Below are 23,071 nucleotides of genomic sequence, written 5' to 3'. Positions count from 1 at the left end.
TTGTAATATACAGAGTAAACATTAGCAGCAAAGGATAACAATATTCTGGAGTTCAGTTTAAGTTATCTGCAAAGGCTTCCAGCAAGGTGGACTTTTTTTCTTGATTCGTTTACCTCAAGCACAATTAACTTAGTCTCAGTATAAATCACTGGCACACCGTGACTGGGCACAAATATAAAATACACCACAAGCACTGAAAGAATGAACTGTTATCTAATCGTTGCATCGGCTTTTATCCTGTGGCATGAGAATGAGCCCAAAGTTGCTCCAAATGACAACCAAGAACCTTGTGGGAGTTTCAGTGCCGCTGATGCATGAAGTACTGTGTGAACAGGTGCAACAGAAAGACAGTTAGGCGAGTGGGAGGTGCTACATAAGCCCTATACAGGTTACACAAGTCATTTCATCTTGAGGGAGCTCATCTCAAGTACAAAGTAAACATTAAACAAACTAAAGGGAACACACAATATACTTTTAAAAACCTGCTTTTGCTCCCTTTTTAAATTTTCTTTTTCACTTTTTTCCACAAATGTATATGATAATCTTCAAATACTGTAAGAAGCACAATTCATCAGTTATGGCTGATTAATTAGGCTTCTATTAGTCAAGCCTAAAATAACCATTGTCAAGTGTTGGTCCACAGTACCTTGACATAATTCTGGTGTCAAAGTGACCAATTGTCTAGGTGGAAGCCTACAATGTCTCCAATCAACAGATATTAGGCAATCATATATGTGTGCCTCATTACATGAAGAAACTGAGGAATCCATATGCGTGCATTTTCAATATCTGGGATAATCAATAGCAAGGCAGTGAATCAGTGGTTCAGAGGAACATGCATGATATAGACACATTAAAGGGAAAAAGCTTCAGCCCATTCTAGTCACACAGTTTAATCACAGAAGAATCAGCTGCTCAAGCAAGATGCGATTTGTGAAAAAGCTGGACATATGCGCTTTCAGTGAGTGGGTCTGGAGGCTGACTGGGGCAACAGGGTGATGAATAATAGGAAAAAAGGCCTCCATTTTCATAAAAGCATAATTCAGCAATCATTTTCAAAACTAATTCCTTTGTTTTTATTGTGAAAAAGATTCATCTATGCCAGCACGGGAATTTATTATGCACCAAGTGACTTCATTTTTTCCACAACTTGGATAAACATTACTGTATTAACTCTAGAGTTCGTAATGTCCTTTTTCAGTTAGTGTTTAATTAAGCAGCAGGGTTCCAACCAAGTTTCTGCAACTCTTCGTCAAGCCAAAATTTTGTTTTTCGTTTTAATTAGGTCTGAAATATATCATTTCCACTTGCTCGACTAGGACCTATTCGTGCTGCTGAAAACAAATCCGGCAATAACTTACAAATGTTTTTATGTCTGGGATGAAAAGAATTTAGGGATTTAGCCTGGATTACTCGCAAAAAGAATAAAAGGGACTGTTCCCAATAAGTAAACATGGAGGTATCTTTTTAACTGCCGATATCGTCACTAAAACACTGAGCGGTTATACGTCATATCTGACCTAGTATTATTTGTTGACATTGGCAACAGAAACGGTTGCGTGATAAAAGCTATGATGAGAAGATCTGCATCTGTGTCATTTGGTGCATTAAGCTGTTATAACAGTTGCACTGTGATTGTTCCTAGCTCTAAAAAGTCAGAGTGCAACTTCAGAGCCTGTGTACATAGATACTGAAGATAAGGGGCAACTCTTTGTCCCTCCTCCAAACTCTAAATCCAGCTATAGCTGACTTTCTTACAGGTGAGCCGAAGGTTGGTTTCTGTAGGTTTACGGTTGTACTTCAGGACTTCACACAGCACCAGCTTGTTGGGGTCTTTGCGGAATGGATCGCGGAACATGGCTGCGGGGATCAGATACAGCACAAATACAGCACAAATAACATCTAGTACCACAAAGATCCTTGTTGTTCACTAGTATGTTGCTTCAACTTATTACACGCGTGACTGGTGCTGACAACATGCGATACAATTTACATCAATGTGTTTGTTTCATTATGTCAGCAGCAGACACAGAAGTTCTCCCCTTTTAAGTGGGCCCTGCTTACTAATATGAAGAGCTGCTTGGGAATCAATGCAGCAAACAGATATTTCTGCATGGCCTTATCAACAACAGACTAAAAAGGTAGATTTAAGCCACAACCAAAATTTAAGCCAAAAACACTGACCTAAATCTTGTTAAGCAGTTATTGAAAAAAACCCTAGAATCTTTATAACTGCCTGTCTATTTTAAAATGTTCCTGTTACTGAATCAGCATTATTTATGTTTGATTTTGATTGATAAGGAGATGATTCATAGCATACCATGAAATAAGAGAAATGTTATTTAGATCCACATATAATTATTTTCTTAGTCACAATAAATGTAAAAAAGATTTTGTTGAACTTTTACTCAGATTTAATCCATGGCTCGCAGAGGATAGAGTGAGACTCTAAGCAAGTTGACTTTCATCTCAAAAAACAAAACAAAAAAACATTTCCTTGAGAAGGAAACAATGTTTGCACTCTTTACTTTGTAACTACAGCAAGAACCTTATCTGCAAAAGGAAGCTCATTCCAAAAAACCCACAAAACAAACAGAGAAAGCAATTTAAAAATCCTACAAGAGGCGCATGGTCAAAAGGCTTTCAGGACTACCAAACACCATCGTGAAGTGGGACATGTGTAGCTGATTGAGAAGCGAGCCATTTCTCTGTGATGAAGACATACAGGTCTGCCGTTGCAAAGGCAAACATTCAGCTTATGCTGAACTGCTACTGAGACATGTGAGCTCCTCCTCTGGCTCCTCCCCCTATGTTTCATCCTACTACTCCACCTCTTCCACCTCCTCACCTCCTCCTCCCTTGTCTTACATATTGCCTAGTGCTCTGATACAGGAGGCTTCAACCTATGCGGGAATTTTTCCTAGTAGTTGCTCACGGCTGAATCTGCGTGTCAGAGAGGATGACAGCGCAGCCTGCATCCAAGCAGGGTTTTCAGAAGCAGCAAGCAGGAGACTGTTGGGAGGGAAAAAGTCTGTCTGCGCAGCCCTGAGCACTGAAGAAGCTTTACTTAATTCCATTGCCAGTGGAGTTGCTATAACTTTGCAGAAAGTGTGAGGAGCTGAGAAATTACCTTTGATTTTTCAGAAGATTTTCGAGCTCACGAGTTCATCTTCAGTGAAAGAGAAGACTCTTCGAAGAGACCTTCGGCTGATCATTGTTCGTGATAACGAGGAGCTCTTTTTCAGTCATTCTCTGTGAAAAATGTCTGAACAGCATCGAGGCACCTCAGCAGTTTTGTCACATGGACGTTGACGCCAAACAGCTGTTGCATTTACCATCTTTTCTCAGAACGAAGCTGGAATATTGAGGAGCTAGAGCCTACTGCACCGATGATGCTGACCGGTCTGTTTGCATCGAAGTGCTTTGTACTTAGCAACTGATGAGGATGCGAGACAGTGTGATGACCTACCTATATTTGGCAAATGTGTTTTTCACCTCGTTGGAGAGAAGAGCACAGAGGAAAAAAGTCAACGAGAGAGAACAGGAGAGGGGAAGAGAAAGCCAACAAGAGAAAGTGTGAGGCAAACAGTCAAAGGGAAGATCTACAGAGCCAACTCTGCCAAACTGAAGACGAAGTCAAAGAAAAACAACCTATCAAACACTTGGCCACATGCCCGTTTAATGCTGGAGCATTGTGTTCGCTCGGCGCGATACAGGGTGAGTATGTATTCTGTTTGAAGTGGCTATTAGGCAGGAAATTAAAGAGCTCAGAGGAGCAGCTGTCAACTGACCCTACTTACTGTTTACTAAAGACGTATTAGAAATTCTGACATGATAAAATTTTGATTACTGAATAGCAAATGCGGCCTCAGTTACTATATTAAGGAACTGTGGAACATGTTCTGTGGCTCACAGTTGCAGAGCTGTGCAGTACATTTTGTACTGTGTGGATTTAAAACCATCATAAAAACATGGTTTAATTGACCTTAGATACACTTAAATAATTCACAAAGGGTTTGCTGGCATGTTGTGCATTTACTTAATGCAGAAGGTACAAGTAAAGTAATTCAGTTTAAAGTATCATTAAAAGTCATGGGTTTGATAAGCCAGCATCCTGACGCTTGATCTGCTGTTTTATTGGAGGCATAAAAACTTTGGGACTTGGTGGCTTTCAATGTCCTTTAATTTACTTGTTATTTTCTTAATTATTATTACTTTGCTCTTGAAACGCAAACAGAAGCTGTTATACCAAATGTTTTGTCTTGCGCGGCAAAAACATGTAAGACCAAAAAAGCAACAAATTATCACATTTGAGAAGCTAAAACGGTTTTTATTTCTTTGGTTGGAAAAAAAAAATTCTACTCAGAAATAATATTTTCTGAGATTTTTAAAACACAAAGCTCTAATAAAAAGCTACATAAAAAGAGCAATCCAGAGATTTTTCCTCTATAGGAAACTGATTTATTTTTATAGTTTTCTTTAATGAAACACAGCAAATTGTAATGGAGAAAATAATTGAGACTGAAAAAAAAAGCCTTGCTACAATTTTTCAGTCAACTATCAAATCAGTTTTCAAGCAATTATGTCAAACATCTATTAGTAAAAAGCCATCTAAGCCCATCAACTGTGACTTTGTAAAACTGAAATTAATTTTTTTCAACCTTTCATAATCTGGTGAAAATAAAAAGTTAATGTAATGGCACTCAAACAAAGGCACAGGTATTTAAAGACGAAAGTGGGTGGGCTGATCAGTGGGATGATCTCAGTGAAGTGTCTATGATCCACCCGCAGCTTTATTTAACCTCACACCATAACCCCACTGGCGTCATCTTAATGAGCAGTTCCAGGGAAACAAACCAAGCACCTGTAATGCTTTGTTTCCTATTTGTGCTAACCAGACAGTACATAATTGGCCTCATTCCTCTTCTTTGACGCCAGTCTCTTCCAGCGTACATGGCAAATCTAGTATCTATAACAACACCGGAACATACATATTAATGGAATGATTGGGACTATTAATCTCAGTTAGGAAATCATCCTTGTGTGTGTCAATCTGGTTAGCCGAATCACAGAAGCTCTAATGTGATTTCCTTTTGTTTCATTATGATTGAGCTTTGATAGAGGCCCATTAGCAGCCTTGGTAAACTACGGCTGCGGGGGAGCAGGATTGATCCTTGTGTTAATGTGTACAGATAGATGACAGTGTGAGGATGTAAATAACTGGGCAGTAATTTCCCAGTCATACAGGCGCATGGACTCACATGTACAGAATAAGGGAACTGCATCATTGGTTCATTTCTCCTAGCAACAGAATAATCAACCTCCAACGATGTGAGGACTAAAACTGACTCTGTAAAGCTAAAAAAAAAAAAAAAAAAAAAAAAAGAAGAGGAAAAAAAGAAAAGAATTCTTGAGAATTGAAAGCAACTTAGTAGATTAAAATTCAACAAATGCATCTGTTGTTCACCTTATTCATGACCGAGGTGATGAAAACCTTTCTGCACAAAAGAAGCTTTAGAATGAACTGCTCGCAAAATATCTCAAGTATCAAAAGCACCAAGGTTTCATCCTTGAAAAGTTACCTCACTCTGGAATCTGCAGTCATGAAAAGGGTCTGTTGTCTCCTGACGCATTGGAAGCACTGGATGTTATAGAAGGTGTAATCAGAGTCTTTCAAAACACATGAATGCTAAAAGCACTTGGGATGTTTGGACAAGCAGGAGGGCTACATAATAGCCATTTGTCAGGCCACAAACAACAGAAATCAGCTCGACCTTCAATTCAAATCAAACAGTCTGTTTACATAATTTCCCTGTTGGGCTCCATTTTTCATAATCACACCAAGTAGAGGTTTTAATAGAGCTTTTGCAAACACAAAGTCAGGCACTGTATCTCCCAACAGCTCAATTATATATGTTTAAACAGACTGGCAAAGGAAATTCACCAAATGTCTACAGGTCTTTATCAGGGCTGCGCTAAATTTTCCAGTTGGATTTTGGGCGTGTGCTTGAATTTGTCCAGCATGCATATATCCATGCTGAGAGATGAATCACTGCAGCAGCAAATGCATCTGGACACATAAAAAGTCCAAATGAAATCTAAACAGCCTGAAGTGATACAAATAGAGACTATATCAAGAGCAAGGAAAGCTCTGAATCTCTGAATGTAAAGAAACGCACTGGTGCATATATGTGATATAGATACCATATTTCATTATCAGGAAATAATGATAATAATAATTATTATTATTATTATTCTGTTCTTATTAGCTAAATACATCAGATGAACAAAAACACAATAACTAAGCCAAAATATATAAGCAAGTACACCCTTACTTCTTCCATAGTAATTAAGAGGGTAAACAGCAGCTAAAAACCCAAGAGCTACAATCTGAGTACAATTAGAAAAAGACCAAAAAAAGTATAGCTTGTCTGGAAGTGCAGCCAGAAGCAAACGAAAATGGAAGCACAGCATAGTCTGCATCTGAACAAACCACAAGACTTATAGAACAATGTCCTTTGGACAGACAAGACCAAGGTGGAGATGTCTGGCCACAGTGCACAATCCAACATTTGGCAAAAAACAAAGCACAAACTCCTCATAACAACTGTGAAGCATGGTGGTGGAGGGATAATGATATGGGCTTGTCTTGCACCCTGGGCGCTTTGCATTGAGTGGACCATGAACCTTTCTGTATTATCAAAGTATTCTCTAACCAAATGTGATTGGATGCAAGACAGTGTGATTGGCCAATCTGACCAACAACTAAAGCTTGACCTATATTGGGCTGTGCAACAGGATAACTGTCCTGAGCAAACCATCAAATCTCCATCAGAAAAAGAATCAAAGAGATCCAATGGTCCAGTCAACATCAACCAAACCCAATATCCCCAGACCTGTTGTTGTTCAATAAACGTAATATTAAACTTACTAAGGTTGGACTTAAATTATTTTAGACCCAAGTAAGGGTCGGATTAATTTGATGATGATGGATAAACCTTGAAAGAGGGTGCACTTTCTATTTTAACATTACATAATACCAACTTTTCAGTTGATCAAGGAATCCTTGTTTTAGATTAAAAAAAACAAAAAACACACTTCCACTCATTAAGATTCAAGAGCAACTACATGAAAACTTCCCTCAAATGGTTTTGAAACATTCCATTATGTAACACTGTAGGTTCTGACAGCTGTGCCTCAGTGAGAATTATAATTATAAAACTGGCCTCTAACCTGTCCAACTGTTGACTCATTTTAAGAAGACGCTCACTGCATATCTCCATCTGGCAGCGATGTCAAGAAAAAGTAGCTGCCAAAATTAAAAGGGTAATTTTATCTTTTCCGAGTCATTTCTTTGTCCCAGTAGTGGTGTTAAAGGTGCTGACAAAACTATTTACACTACTCAGGACAGGAAGAGGAGCTAATGACAGTGATTTATTTTTTTCCACGCAGCCTTCCTTCCGCCTACATTCATTTCTCGGCTGTTTTGCTTGACGAACAACACTCCCTTTCTTCGGTTCAGTAAAGTGGTGATTTATTTTTGTGATTTACAGCAGCCCGACTTACAGTGATAAGTTATACATCACATAGAGGCACAACTTGTTATATTTTCAGCTTTCTATGTCAACACAGACGGCAAATTCAACTAAAGTGCAGATACTCAAGAATCGTTTGCAGGCAATGACTGCCTAAAGTCTGGAATCCACGAACATAAAAAAAGCAGATTTCCTCCTTGACGATATTTTGCGAGGCCTTTACAACCGCTTCTTTGTGGATCTCTCTGTCTTTCATTTTGACTTCACATACATTTCAGTATATTTTAGTTAACTGTTCTTCTGTACAAGTGCTATTTTGCAGGATTTGACCAAATCTGACCAAAAGAATATGTGACTATACTTTAAAATTCATCAGCGTTTTTTATTGGAACCTTTATTATCTCTTGTGATTTCTTGATCTTGTGATCTTTTGTGGATTTCTAAAATAACCTTCTTTTTCTTAGAACATACCAAGCTCTTTATTTTCCAATTCCTACTGTTCCCGCCATCTGCCTGATGGTTTAGTTTGGTTTTTGGAGCTTAGGACTCGCCAGTTTCTTTCAAGAGTTACAAACTTTCAGATTTAAAAAACAATAACAACAAAAAAAAGGTCAAAATTATACTCTATGGAATAAGGTATAGAGACAACTCTGAGAGTCAACGGCGTGAACACACAAAATCTGGGTAGGAGAATTTTTTAATGAATCATATAAACACAAGATTTGACAGAAAGTACATCAAGTACTGGAAATTGCCCCATTATTAATGCCAAAACATCAAACTATTCTACATGGATATATTATGGACGGCAAAGTTTTTCTGTGAGCAGAACAATTTGTGTTTTAGTCACATTATTGCTACAAATAAATGTATCCATAATAACAATTGCAAGGAGAACAGAAGCCTCAGCATGTCTTCACTCAACAGTACACACACACAAAGCGCTCTGCAACATCACATTTCATGTATTTTGCTACATATTTTGCAGTTATATAACATATTGGAATGTCTGTCAAAGTACCCTTATTAACATGACTCAGACAGATCTGAAACATGCTTGAAAAATGTCTGAATAATACATTGTGTTGTACAAGAAGCCTGGAATTTGCAGAAACTGTCTGTTGTCAGTTGGTGACTGTGAGTCAGACTCTTCCCCTGACCTCTGAAAAATACCTGCAATCTCACACAGCCTGTAGAAAAAAAAAAACAGTACAAGCACTCATGCACAGCGAGTAGTACTAGTAGGTTTATTAATTCAGTGAATTAGTGTTTTGTGATCGTCTACAGCAGGTCAGCTGTTAGAAGTCCCAATCTGGATAAATCCTCTGCCCCACCTCAGCTGTCAGATTTATCCAGTAAACAGCTGACGCAGCAACAAAGGCTTCACATACTTTCCATCAATTTATGATGGAAGATGATGCTCTGATATCAAAACATATTAATTCTCCTTCATTTATTCTGCCTCTCCCTGCTCTGAACTGTCATGCTGTTTCTTGAGTGAAACACACCAGTAACTTATTCATCTGATCCCCTCGTTTGTGACCCACTCGTGTGCACCGCTTTCAGAAATTTGTGCTGGTCGTAATTAACTGACTGTTTCGGTTTGTGCTAATAGATTTCTCCGAGAGCTTTCCACTTTTGCTTTTTTCTGATCAGGGCCTCACACTGATTTGCTCAAATATGTTTTGGCACTTGAAACAACTAGGGATCGAACCAGCATCCCCACACTCTCTGGACAACCTGCTGTACCTCCACAGTCATTTACAACAACAAAATCTTGCTGTTTTCTCCAATAAATGTCAGGAATATCAGGAAAAACAATCCACACCCACTCATATATTTAAACTGTTTTGTTTTGGGTTGCCAAATGTACTCAGCTCCTATAGAGGAGATCACAATATTATTTGCTCTCATCATGTAGAGTATAATGTACTTGATGAGAAAACAAAACATCTACTTGATTAAAATGTTGTTTAAAAAAAAAGAATCAGCTCACGTCTAACGCCTCCATCACACTGTAGGTAAAGCTCTGCTCTCGACCCGTCTGCCCTGGGATTTCGAATCTCGTAAGAATTGCAAGGTGCATAACAAAAGGTTGAGAAACACTGCTGCAGGCCATTTCTCTCTTGAAATACATAGAAGTACTTCCGACCTGTACATTCTGTCAAATCTTGTTAATAAAGCAAACAAAATACCTCAACACCCTTACAAGATAAATAAATAAAGTCCACAATAAGTATTTTGTGAAAAGCAAAGCGGAAACAGGTGGTTTTTATAGTGAATTCCTGTTTTCATGGCTACCTTAATTGGCCAGAAAAACTACTCTTAAAAGCATCGCCGCCCACGTACAATTAAGTATCCTCTAAAGAGCGGCAGCCTCTTGCTGTATGCCATGACTAATCTGGCAATGTGGGCAAAACACAGAGACGAGAGATCGGAGTCAAACAACTCACAAGAGCACCTTTGGCATTTACACTACAAGAGAAGGAGAGAGAGCGACACGGCGCTGCAACACTCCAACTTTCTAATGGCGTGAGGAAAAAAACCCCCACAATCCTACAAAAACAGTTCACTGCTGAAAACACTCACCCGAAGTTAAAAATGGCCTCATGACTTTCCCCAAAAGCATCAGCCTGCACAGTTCAATCAGTGTGAATGCCTGGATACTCAACTGAAAAACATAACTGACAGAAGACATGCTACTTGGAATAATGTGCCATACTCGGCGAGCTCTTGATTAGTAACATGTGCGATGGAATTCGGCTAATTAGAGCTTGGAACCAAAAATAAATGAGGATGACTGATGAAGTTTGTCAAACATGAGTTTCTGATCATCATTGAATTTGTGAATTTTCAAGCCAGAAATTGCAATAACTAGTCTTCAGCCCAGAATGTTGTTAAAACCAGTTAAAGCAGCACCATTTCATTTTGTTGCCAACTGTGGCAACACAATGCTGAAGTAAAACACTGGAATTCACAAAACAGCTGCCAATTTATAAATCCAGCATGCTGAGGAACAAATTAAGATTTATCTTAAGTGATGTTTCTTACCATCTGATAAATGGGAGTCCAGTATTTACAGGCCTCCTATATTTGTAGCTGTAAGAAAGAGACAGACCATACAGCTAAAGCTACAACAGTTACCCAAAGACTTCATTTTTATAAGCTACACCTGTCATAATAGAGATCATTTTAAGCCTATAAATATTGGTAAGTGCAGCTTTAGCACCATGTAAGACAATAAAGTCATTTACATGACATAAAAAAGGGGAAATGTAATCATCTGCATGACTGCTTAGCTTTCATTAGTTAAACCAAGTGCAATGTGTTGGTGTGACCCTACTTTGAATAATGGCATCTTAATGACCATATCACATCCTACTGCTCCAAAAGTTTAAATGATCTAATGTTTGATGACTTTTTTTAGACTTCCACAGCAAAACAGTAATTTATCCAGTCAAGTACTCTGCCACCTGCAGCAGTGTGTTATGCAACGTACTCAGTCAAGCTGACAAGAGACTGGAAGTAGAAGGAAAGCAAAGTGCAGGGAGATTTGTACTTTAGCATTCCTGCCAGAAATGTGTAAGAGGAAGGAAGCTAAGCAAAGTCAAATTCAGAATAACCTTTATTATCCCTTATTGAGGACAAAAGAAGAAGTGTCAGGCCTAAAAGCCTGTCTACAGAAGATGAACAGAATCTAAAAGTCATGTTCTTTAGAAAGAAGAAAAAAAATCCAGCAAAGACCTGACACCAGACCTGAAAGATGTTCATCCATTTACTGTTCATCGAAGCCTCATAAGAAATTCTCTCGGTGGAAAAGTGGCTGTCAAAAAGCCGTTCTTCAGGATGGGAGGCAGGGGGAAAGGCTGACATATGTCAAATGACACAAGAACTAGACTGAAAATCAGTGGCAACCTGTCTGACGGAGTGATGAATCCAAATTTGATATTTTTAGTTTAATATGTCGATTAGGAGGTCAAAAGAGAGTTACAACAATGAGTGTTTCCTGTAAAAAAACAGATGTTTTGGAGACTGTGTCATGGTTTACCTAGTGATGTTGGGGATCCAATCTAATGTTACTGAAAATACAGTCAGATTTTAATCTACCATGCAATACCATCTGGAAAGCATCTGATTGACAGTGGCTTCATTTTTCAGTATGACGGTGATCACAAACAGTCATGCACTGGCCTCCCAGAGCCCAGACCTCGACATTAATAAAGCACCGAGGGATCTTGATAGAACAGAACAAGAGGCAGCCAGCATCCAAAGAAGAGCTTTAAATGTCCTTCAAGAAGCCTGAAGAACTAATCCCGAAGACTACTTAAAGAAATGACAAAAAAGCTTGCCTAAGAGAGTTCAGGCTGTGCTGAAGAATAAAAGTGGTCATATCAAATACTGACTTTGAAACTCAGAGTTATACTGCATTTCCATTTATATCTGCAGAAGTTTCATAAAATCGCTAAATCACTAAGTCCTAACAAAGAAGAACAAGAAAATAACACCCTTGATTCTTCTGTATTAGACTCTGCGCTGATTTTCAGGCAGTCTTGGATAAATCAGCAAAGTATTCTTTAGAAGAATACTGCCATATAAAAACAACCTAGATATATACTGGTCACATAATACATACTCCATGTAGAGATGTGGTTAAAGCTGTGAAAGAGTTCACTGAAGTGGAAAAGAGGCACTGAGTCATAGCTAACCATAGAATTTAACACCACTACAACAGTGTCAAATGTTAGCAGGATGTATGATTGATTCTTTAAATGCATGGAGTAATCATGTTTCGTCTCTTACATTCAGAGCGCCTAGAAAGAGGTTTGCATCCAGTTTTTGTAGCAGGCTTGAAACAGAGGCAATCCCTGAAATATGTATTAGTATATATTTCTGGTAGTGTTTCCAACGACACATCACAGATCAACCAGCATTACTGAAAAGTAGACGATTACAGATACGCCTCTTCAACTTGTTTCATGTCGTTTTCAATTTCATCAGCGTCTAAAATTGACGGACATAACTTGAAGAAAAAAAGAACAACCCAAGCCAAATTCTTTCTTGAACCAGTAGTCCAGACTGTGACGAGGGTGAATCAGCTCAGTTAATCAGTACCCATGGCATATCTGACGGAAGCAGAAAAAACATGACAGTAACTGTAAAAAGAAAACTTTTTTTTTAAACTTCAAACTGCCAAATCACCAGGGAGGGATTTGTCACCGCAGAAAGCCTAACGCAAATAAAGCTCAAGAAAAGGAGATGAAGATGTGCCATGAAAACCAGAATGTTGGCAGACGTTTCAGGTCATGATTACTGATTTCAATGCCATCAGCCTGGGAATAGTCAGGATGTTTACAAGGCAAGACAAGCTGCTCACTGAAACTCAAAAAAAATTACTGAGCTATGGTAACCTGCTTGTACCTCAAGCTCATGATGCTGCCAAATCTACACCAGTCACAGTTAATTAATTACCAGAAAGCCAGCAGGAATTCAAAACAAGTATGAACTATTTTGTGATTTATGTTCAGGAGCTGGGAAAATGAAAAAAAAAAAGTTCCTAAAATATTTCTAGACTGTTTTTAGATGTTTGCATATACTCAGCATGTCATGCTAATTCGGGCATTGTAATGATATCTTTGAAATGTTCTTTTTCCAAGGTGCAATGTGCAACATATATCTTTAATGACAACAACAACAAATTGGGTTCAAACATTTGAATTTATTTTGAATTTTCTCTAATACACAAGGGCTTACAAGTACAGTGGGGCAAAAAAGTATTTAGTCAGCCACCCATTGTGCAAGTTCCCCCACCTAAAATGATGAAAGAGGTCAGTAATTTGCACCAGAGGTACACTTCAACTGTGAGAGACAGAATGTGAAAAAAAAATCCATGAATCCACATGGTAGGATTTGTAAAGAATTTATTCGTAAATCAGGGTGGAAAATAAGTATTTGGTCAATAACAAAAATACAACTCAATACTTTGTAACATAACCTTTGTTGGCAATAACAGAGGTCAAACGTTTACTATAGGTCTTTACCAGGTTTGCACACACAGTAGCTGGTATTTTGGCCCATTCCTCCATGCAGATCTTCTCGAGAGCAGTGATGTTTTGGGGCTGTCGCCGAGCAACACGGACTTTCAACTCCCGCCACAGATTTTCTATGGGGTTGAGGTCTGGAGACTGGCTAGGCCACTCCAGGACTTTCAAATGCTTCTTACGGAGCCACTCCTTTGTTGCCCGGGCGGTGTGTTTTGGATCATTGTCATGTTGGAAGACCCAGCCTCGTTTCATCTTCAAAGTTCTCACTGATGGAAGGAGGTTTTGGCTCAAAATCTCACGATACATGGCCCCATTCATTCTGTCCTTAACACGGATCAGTCGTCCTGTCCCCTTGGCAGAAAAACAGCCCCATAGCATGATGTTTCCACCCCCATGCTTCACAGTAGGTATGGTGTTCTTGGGATGCAACTCAGTATTCTTCTTCCTCCAAACACGACGAGTTGAGTTTATACCAAAAAGTTCTACTTTGGTTTCATCTGACCACATGACATTCTCCCAATCCTCTGCTGTATCATCCATGTGCTCTCTGGCAAACTTCAGACGGGCCTGGACATGCACTGGCTTCAGCAGCGGAACACGTCTGGCACTGCGGGATTTGATTCCCTGCCGTTGTAGTGTGTTACTGATGGTGACCTTTGTTACTTTGGTCCCAGCTCTCTGCAGGTCATTCACCAGGTCCCCCCGTGTGGTTCTGGGATCTTTGCTCACCGTTCTCATGATCATTTTGACCCCACGGGATGAGATCTTGCGTGGAGCCCCAGATCGAGGGAGATTATCAGTGGTCTTGTATGTCTTCCATTTTCTGATGATTGCTCCCACAGTTGATTTTTTCACACCAAGCTGCTTGCCTATTGTAGATTCACTCTTCCCAGTCTGGTGCAGGTCTACAATACTTTTCCTGGTGTCCTTCGAAAGCTCTTTGGTCTTGGCCATGGCGGAGTTTGGAGTCTGACTGTTTGCGGCTGTGGACAGGTGTCTTTTATACAGATGATGAGTTCAAACAGGTGCCATTCATACAGGTAACGAGTGGGGGACAGAAAAGCTTCTTACAGAAGACGTTACAGGTCTGTGAGAGCCAGAGATTTTCCTTGTTTGAGGTGACCAAATACTTATTTTCCACCCTAATTTACGAATAAATTCTTTACAAATCCTACCATGTGAATTCATGGATTTTTTTTTCACATTCTGTCTCTCACAGTTGAAGTGTACCTCTGGTGCAAATTACTGACCTCTGTCATCATTTTAAGTGGGGGAACTTGCACAATTGGTGGCTGACTAAATACTTTTTTGCCCCACTGTATATGAACTGAGAGGTCAACACCCTCTCGGTCCATGGTAGAGTTCCTTTAAACTGGTCGTCTTCCTGGCAGGAACCGGGCTTTTAAGCACAGCTCAAAGATTTTCAATACAATTGAGATCAGGGTTTTGGGAAGGCCATTCCAGAAGCTTAATGTTGGCCCACGTTATTCCTTCCAAAACCAGTTATGATGTGTGTTTGGGATCATTGTTCTACTGAAACAACCAACTCTGTGCTATCTGACATGAGACTGAAGAATTTCAAGGCAATCCTTTTTCTTCATTATTCCATGCACTTTGTGCAATGTACCAGTACCACTGGCAGCAAAGCAACCTCAGAGCATGATGATATCGCCACCATGCTTACAGCTGGTACAGTGCCCTTAGGTTTAAAACAGGGGTGGGGAACTCCATGCCTCATGTCTCACCCTGGGTCAACACACATGAATCAAATGATTAGTTCATTACCAGGTCTCTGGAGAACTTCAAGACATGTTGAGGAGGTCATTTAGCCATTTAAATCAGCTGTGTTGGATCAAGGACACATCTAAAACCTGCAGGACACCTGCACTTGAGGCCTGGAGTTCCCAACCCTTGTTTTAAAAGGTTGCCCTTTAATCCTTCAAAAATACCTTTTGTCCTTGTAGCCAAATCATTTCACTGTGGTGTTCCTGCAGTTTCCATTTCATGGCAGGCTTGAGTGTTTGTGGTTTCTGGTTTGTTCTTAAACCAATTTCCTCTCCTTTGAGGGTGACTGTCTGAGACTTCTTCTAGACCAGGGGTCTCAAACTCGCACCCCGGGGCCACTTGCAGCCCACATCACCCCTACTTGCGGCCGTATATTGACCTGAAGAAATATAATGCAATTTGGCCCTTGAAGTTACTTTTTTTGTTAGCGAGGAATTGTTTGTTGTTGAGTGCAATGTTAAAATAATTTCTTTAAAAAGCAAAAAATGATTTAATATGAAGTAGGGCTGCACAATTAATCGTTAGAAAATCGCAATCTCAATTCATACTTATGTGCGATCTCATTTCCAAATGACAACGATTTTAAAAATTTTTTTAAAAAAGAAGACGACGATTGTACCGCATTTTGATCCGGGACGTAATCTGCATGAAAACAAGCGCTCACTCTTCCTGCTCAACAAATGACAAGGGCGGAGCCTTATACCACGTGATACAGAAGCTGGCTGCTAAAATTAGCAGGGAAAAAACAACGGAGAGCACGTCAGGGATGACGAGAAAGTGACAGGAGAAAATCCGTCCCGGTCAACCACCCAAACACCAATAACGGGAACCTTATACAGCGCTTCCCTATACCCGTCGAACTCCCGCAGGCACAAAGAAATTACGGAGGCTATTACTTATCACCTGACCAAAGATATGACTCCCGTCAACACTGTGCAAAACGAGGGATTTAGGAAAATGATGAACACCCTAGACAAACGCTACACAGTGCCATCCCGCAACTATTTTTCTATTGTTGCACTACCTGCTCTATACACGCAGCGTCGAGCAACGGTGGAGATGGTACAACATTTTGCGGCAACGACAAAATGTGAGACATTTGTTGTTTTTATGTTTATTTATTGTTTTTATGTTCAGTCTCAACTGTTACGAAGTTGATGTGCAGTTAATAAGTGCAATAAATATTTATAATGGAAAAGAAAATCGTGAGAGAATCGTGATCTCAATTCTAAGCAAAAAAAAATCGTGATTCTCATTTTATGCAAAATCGTGCAGCCCTAATATGAAGGCAATATGAGCAGAGAGTGCAAACATGTTCAGGGATTGCATATTAGTTCAGTCACAGAGTTTGTGTAAAGAGAACAATTTTCAATAGCAGTCAAAAACTAATATGTCTGCATTTTTATTTTGTTAAATACGAACAAAATTATAGCAGAAGTGCTGCCACTTGTACACGTGTGCCACGTACATACAACTGGTTAGAAAAAGGCTCCAAGAGATCTTCCCAAAATGTGTAAATCTATGGTCCTCTTTCTTAGATTTTCAATGAGTTCTTTGGACTTTCCTATTGCTCTTATTGGTCAGTCCAGCAAGTGCTGTCAAACAAATCCTTTATTTGCTGGCAAAGAGAAACTATCACTTATACTCAGTCCTGATAACTAAAGTTAACAGGCCTTGTCAAGTTAGAAGACATTGTACTACCTTCATGCAATACTAACTGAAAGATATGAGTGAATGCATATATTTGAGCCTGTATGCCTTCTGAATTCACTAAAACTATATGCTGTGCAATCATTCCAAGAACAGTTTAAAGAAATCATTAAAATCCCAAAATTGTCATGACATCCATGCCCATGATGAGTCTTAAACTTCTGACCACAACTATAAACAATCTTGAATATTAAGCTAAACGTGACAGCTCGACACTGGGGCTGAGAATCAGGGAAATATCTGAAAAAACTTGAGATCTGCTCTTATTAAACTGAACTTCCCTAACTATGATCCTTGGGGGAAAGAAACAACAACAGAATCAGAGACTGTAGAGAGCCCAGGGGCCCCGACACTGACCACTGAGGCTGAAATTAGCAAACAAGACAAACAAGGATCCTCCATGCAGCTATCTGACAGCAATGTCCATACAGAGCAATTAAAGTCCCTAAGGACAGCAGCAAACATTTCTAGCTAATTAGGAAACGGAGGCAACTTTGGAAAACTACAACTTGACTCAGTGGAGTATTTGCACTAAGTCTACAACACACACGAAAGGTCAACACTCTTTAGAAAAACTGAGTCAACATTTATTTGTGCCAAGTGAAGCGTGATGGTGAAGCATCAAATAAAAACGTAAAAAACTGACTGATTGTTAATCACTTAAGCTTCTAGAACAAAGTCAAAGGTAAAACCCATCCCTCCTGTTGTGGGCTGTATGAGCTTTGCAGGTGTGGCTAGTAAAACAAACATCCTCCTCCAACATCTTGTGGTCACATCTTACCTGCTGAGGCCAGCAAAACATGAAAGTCTGTTCCTCTCTGAGTAGGCGTGTCATCATCCGGCTCTGGCCTCTCCGGCTCCTTGTACCGGTCCCAGTTTGACTCCAGCTTCCTCCTGGAGAACACCTGTGTGCTATCATCGTCCTCCTGATAACTGTCCCCTTCATCTTGGTCCTGAAGGAGAACATTGCAGGGTATACAATGACCAATATGACACTCAAGAAAATCAGAAAGCAGAATCAGACAAGAAATCTTAAGAATAGCTAGATAAAATAAATCTGTCAGCTAAGAGACTCAAGTTGAGCGTCCTCTGATCCAAATTCTTATACGCAACAGAAGAACATCTTAATCTGAAACATACTTTTATCCACCTGTTCATTTTAACCAATTTAAATGGAGTATTGGTGAGCTGGGTTAAAGAAAATGATTAACTTAGGACAGAAATAAACAATACTCTGAAAATTTCTTGCATCCATCTTGCTACAACATTTTTATATGTAGCACATCCATCGGCCACTTCATTGGGTACACCTATTCAACCTGTTCAAGGCAAATGTAAAAATAATAGAGCAAAGAATGTCAAACTGTATAGCAGCCTCCCACCAGCAAACTGATGGCTGCATCCAGTAGAATAACAAACTGTCTCACAAACCCAAAATCATCTCAAAGAATTAAAGCAGTTCTGAATTAAATCTAACCCAGTTCCAGAATACGTAACAAAAAAAAGAAAACAAAAACACCTAAAAAAGTGATTTTATATTGCAGTGGGATTTGGGGACCATTCCTTTGTAAACCAAAAAAAAAAATTATAATAATTAGGAGAAAAAAGATTTTGAGCTGGAAAAAATTTTGGCAACTATTTCTATAATTACCATTTCAAGAACAAATGCCAACTTCATTCAAACTCTGGCACTTTGAGGATTTTCTGAGTTTCTATTTCTAGTCAAAGTAATTTAAATATCTGTTTATTTTTAAGATGTCACCTGTGCTTTAGGAAAATAACACAACTAAACTATTAATTTAGGAAGTAAGCAACAATAAATTAATACTGAAAGTACTCTTTTATTAGCAAACTGCAGGAGGACTGCCTAAACACACAGATCCCAAACATGTTTGCAAATTCCTGACAAATGTGCATAGAAACATCCATTTCAATTGAATTTCTCTGCAAGTATTTTTTTTCCTCCAGTACCAGAAGAGACTTTTCAGAGTCTGTTATGGGTTTATTGGCTAGGGAATGTATGTAAAGCACAATATTTAGATTTTAAATCCTGGTTTCTGTGAATAATTTTGGTGTTATAGATCACAATGCAAAAACAAAAACAAAAAAACAGTCTGGAAAGAAGTCTAATTGTTCTAACTTTTAAAAAGTCTAAACTGCATACCTTTAGTACTGTCACTATGATTTTCCTGCAACAGAAATAATAATTCATTTTGTGCTTCACAAATTGAAAGACAATTTTTTTAAAGTGTTCATTAGCACATAGCTCTTATTTATAATTGGTAGCTAAGCGTCATAATTGGGTGAAGGTATAAACAAAGAATAAACATCACTGCCAAAACTGAACTCATTAAGTTTGCCTGAGTAACGCATTTATCCCCGCTATCTCACACATCTGCAAAAAAAATCTTTTCATAATACTGCCATGGAAAAACCGTGCTTTCTTCTGAACAAGATCATCAAAGAGCTATGGATGCACCAAAAAAACAGAGAAAATGATTGCAATCAAGAGCTCTAACGAACCAAGGGAGATTTTGATGACTGTAATCACAGAGCCCCTATTGTTTCTCTTCTACTGCTGTAGGTACCACAGCAGGGGCATTAACTGTCTGAACATCCCAGTGGAAAAACAACTGCAGCCTCTAGGGTCATATCGACAGGCAGATTGTAAAGTGACAAAGTTAAATTGCTGTGGGAAAAATTTCAAGAGCTTGATCAAAATGTTGACACATGTAAAAGGGCTCAGTGTAGCTCTATACAGTGCATGCTGGTAGGATTTATTAGATGACGATAGCACGAACAACAAATAATAAGCATGGATGGATTTAGCTTATATTTGCACACTTCTCATGTCAGCTAATGCATATTGACTCGAAACTTACTGTGAGTTTGCACATTATTTCAATACATAGCTATATTTCAAAGTTTGCACCAGCTGCTGGGATTGTTTTGCTCAGACTAACTATAACACTGCCTAACTATCACCCTGAAATGAGTTTTAGTTAGGCCGAATTGAAGAAGTAATCCCATGTAGCTTTGCAATAGCATCTGTGAATGTGTGCGTCAGCGCAGTGACGTAAACTACAGGATTCAAAAATATTTTTCAACAAAGTTTAGGACTAACGTAAGGGGACTCGGATTCCCTGCTCTCTCTCACCCGCTGATGGAATTCAGCAGCATGGGCGCCTCCTCCACGTCCACGGCCGCGATGATGTTCTCGTTTACCCCGCCCGCGGTGGTGGCCTCCTCTCCCTCGGCGTTCACCACCAAAACTGTTGCCGTCGTTTCCACCGCGGCCACCTCTTCTCCCACTGCCTCTGGTTACTCTACCTTCCATTACTGTCAACAGTGGCCGGACAGCTGAGCGTGTGACGCCTCACAGTTGAAATGGGTGTTACACCCAATGATATCCCACGGCAAAATTGTTTTGATTTGATAGTTCCGGGCCTCAATTTGGCTAAATGAATATCTATCAGTACCATATAAAAATAATTAACTTTTCACGTTTGAATGTTTTATATATTCTTAATGAAGAAACTCTATGTCAACTAGAACTTATAAGCAAATAAATACTGCATATATTATTATATTATATGTATTATAATATATAGTATTATTATTATTATTAATGACATATAGAATTTTATAATACATTACATGCACACACACATATATAATGATGAACCTAATGTTTTATTCTACCGTATAAATATTATACTTAGATTACAATAAATCTGTTACGCTTTTTACGAACTACGTATACAAGTTAAAAATCTAAGTAAGCTACCGTCACTCTGATCAAAAGTGAATTGTGCTAACTCATTAAAAACATCTCTGTGTGTAATTATATCTCATTGCTGTTCTCTTTTCATTGCAGGTAACTGCTGAATCCGCATGAGGCTACAAAGAGATATTTTCCAACAGTAACACAGCTCTGTAACAAACCGTAATGGATGCTTCAAACAGTACTTTTGGCAACACTTCACAAGTCTCCGCTGCTCCTCACAGCCTTTGGGAGGCTATAACCATCGCCACGGTGTCGGCCATTGTCAGCCTGATAACAATAGTTGGTAATGTGCTAGTTATGCTGTCCTTTAAAGTAAACAGTCAACTTAAAACTGTAAACAACTACTACCTACTGAGTCTGGCGTTTGCAGACCTCATCATAGGAGTTTTATCCATGAACCTGTATACCACATATATACTAATGGGTTACTGGTCCCTGGGGAACCTTGCATGTGACCTCTGGCTAGCAGTAGATTATGTAGCCAGCAATGCTTCAGTTATGAACTTACTTGTTATCAGTTTTGACAGATACTTCTCCATTACAAGGCCACTGACATACAGGGCAAAGAGGACTCCAAAGAGGGCTGCCATTATGATTGGTCTGGCATGGTTGGTGTCATTTGTCCTTTGGGCTCCACCCATTCTGTGCTGGCAGTACTTTGTAGGAGAGAGAAAAGTGCAAATGGACCAGTGCCAAATCCAGTTTTTAACAGAGCCCGTCATCACATTTGGGACAGCCATTGCTGCGTTCTACATCCCAGTCTCTATTATGACCATTCTTTACTGCAGGATTTACAAAGAGACGCAAAAACGGACAAAAGATCTAGCAGAGCTGCAAGGGCTCACAAAGGAACATGTTCCAGAGGGGGCTAAACCACAGAAAACTCTTATTCGTTCATGTTTTCATTTCACCCGAGAGCCAAGAGATCAGAGTCAGGCCTCCTGGTCCTCATCTAATCAAAGTAATGCCACAAAAACTACCACGAGGTCAGATGAGGCATGGGCGAAAGCAGACCAGATCACGTCTTTTAATAGCTACACGTCCTCAGAAGAAGAGGAACAACACGTTTCAGTAGAAACCCCACAAGGATCCTTCAAAGAGCCAGGAAGTGGAGAAACTAATAAAAATGGACAGGTGACTGATTATGCAGAAGATGAGTATTTTTCCACACCTCAAAAAAAGAGCAGCAAAAAGTGTATCTCATATAGGTTTAAACTTGGCTCAAAGGGTAAAAACAGAAATCCTATGAGCGCAACATCATGCCCCCTTGAAGCAGAGCTGCCCACCAAAAATGCCTCCCCCTCCTCATCCTCCACCACCTCCAAACCCATGGACACTGCCCTGAAGAACCAGATTACTAAGAGAAAGAGGATGGTGCTGGTGAAGGAGAAAAAAGCAGCCCAGACTCTTAGCGCCATCCTCCTGGCTTTCATCCTGACATGGACGCCATACAACATCATGGTGCTTATCTCTACTTTCTGTGTCGAATGCATCCCGACATCTCTGTGGCACCTGGGCTACTGGCTGTGCTACGTCAACAGCACCATCAACCCAATGTGCTACGCTCTTTGCAACAAGACCTTCCAGAAGACGTTCCGCATGCTTCTGCTGTGTCAGTGGAGGAAGAGGAGGAGAGGTGAGGATAAGCTATACTGGGGTGGACAAAACCCAAATGTCAACAATAAAATGACTTAATGTGTCCCTGCAATATTACACCAGACTTACTTTTGTCCACTTTGTTGGATTTTCTTGACATATACAGTAGTCAGTGGTCTTCTTCAGCATGAAGTGCCACATGTGATTTTTGTGTTAAAATATCTGCTGGTTCAAAATGAGCTGAGCCTGATGAAGCGCCTAAACGTCTGCTGTTATAAGAAAGAAAGGTGTCTGCACATTCTCACATAATTAAAGGTTAACGAACAGGTTCAGATGTTTTCTAGTCGGTCTTGAAGCGATATACCACTGCTTCTACACATTAAAGTCTGATTACAGACCTACAGATTGCATGGCCGCTGAGGGAGCTGCGTGAAGTAGGGCTGTCCGTGATGTTTAAAAAATGAAATATCAACATTGTGCTAATAATGCATGTATGATAATCATAAATAATTGTGTATTTGTTCTTTTTGTATGCTTTTGTATAGTTATATGGATTTAGACTCTATTGCCACCTGAATGCATTTGTGAGGTTAATTAATGTAAAAAAGACACAATAA

The 23,071-nt window shown here is 39.4% G+C and overlaps 2 protein-coding genes across 2 annotated transcripts in view; one reads left to right on the top strand and one right to left on the bottom strand.

The window, feature by feature from the left end:
• The window catches only part of aven (apoptosis, caspase activation inhibitor), a 44,642-nt gene extending 24,164 nt beyond the window's left edge, over nucleotides 1–20,478 (bottom strand). Inside the window, exons 1-2 of the mRNA XM_080882258.1 lie at nucleotides 20,229–20,478; nucleotides 17,853–18,024 (exon numbers count right to left, since the gene is read on the bottom strand). Coding sequence (XP_080738384.1) covers nucleotides 17,853–18,024; nucleotides 20,229–20,408 — 352 coding nt within the window. The 5' untranslated portion in view covers nucleotides 20,409–20,478. The remainder of the gene's footprint in view (nucleotides 1–17,852; nucleotides 18,025–20,228) is intronic.
• chrm5b (cholinergic receptor, muscarinic 5b) lies at nucleotides 3,170–22,742 on the top strand. Its single transcript, XM_080882257.1, has 2 exons — nucleotides 3,170–3,717; nucleotides 20,949–22,742. Exon 2 carries the CDS (start codon nucleotides 21,021–21,023, stop codon nucleotides 22,551–22,553), a length of 1,533 nt encoding a protein of 510 aa, XP_080738383.1. The 5' UTR covers nucleotides 3,170–3,717; nucleotides 20,949–21,020; the 3' UTR covers nucleotides 22,554–22,742.
• Nucleotides 22,743–23,071: the final 329 nt, after the last annotated feature.

This window comes from Rhamphochromis sp. 'chilingali', assembly GCF_963969265.1.
Source record: "Rhamphochromis sp. 'chilingali' genome assembly, chromosome: 5".
Classification (NCBI taxonomy): domain Eukaryota; kingdom Metazoa; phylum Chordata; class Actinopteri; order Cichliformes; family Cichlidae; genus Rhamphochromis; species Rhamphochromis sp. 'chilingali'.
This window is presented reverse-complemented; position numbering and strand designations above follow the sequence as displayed.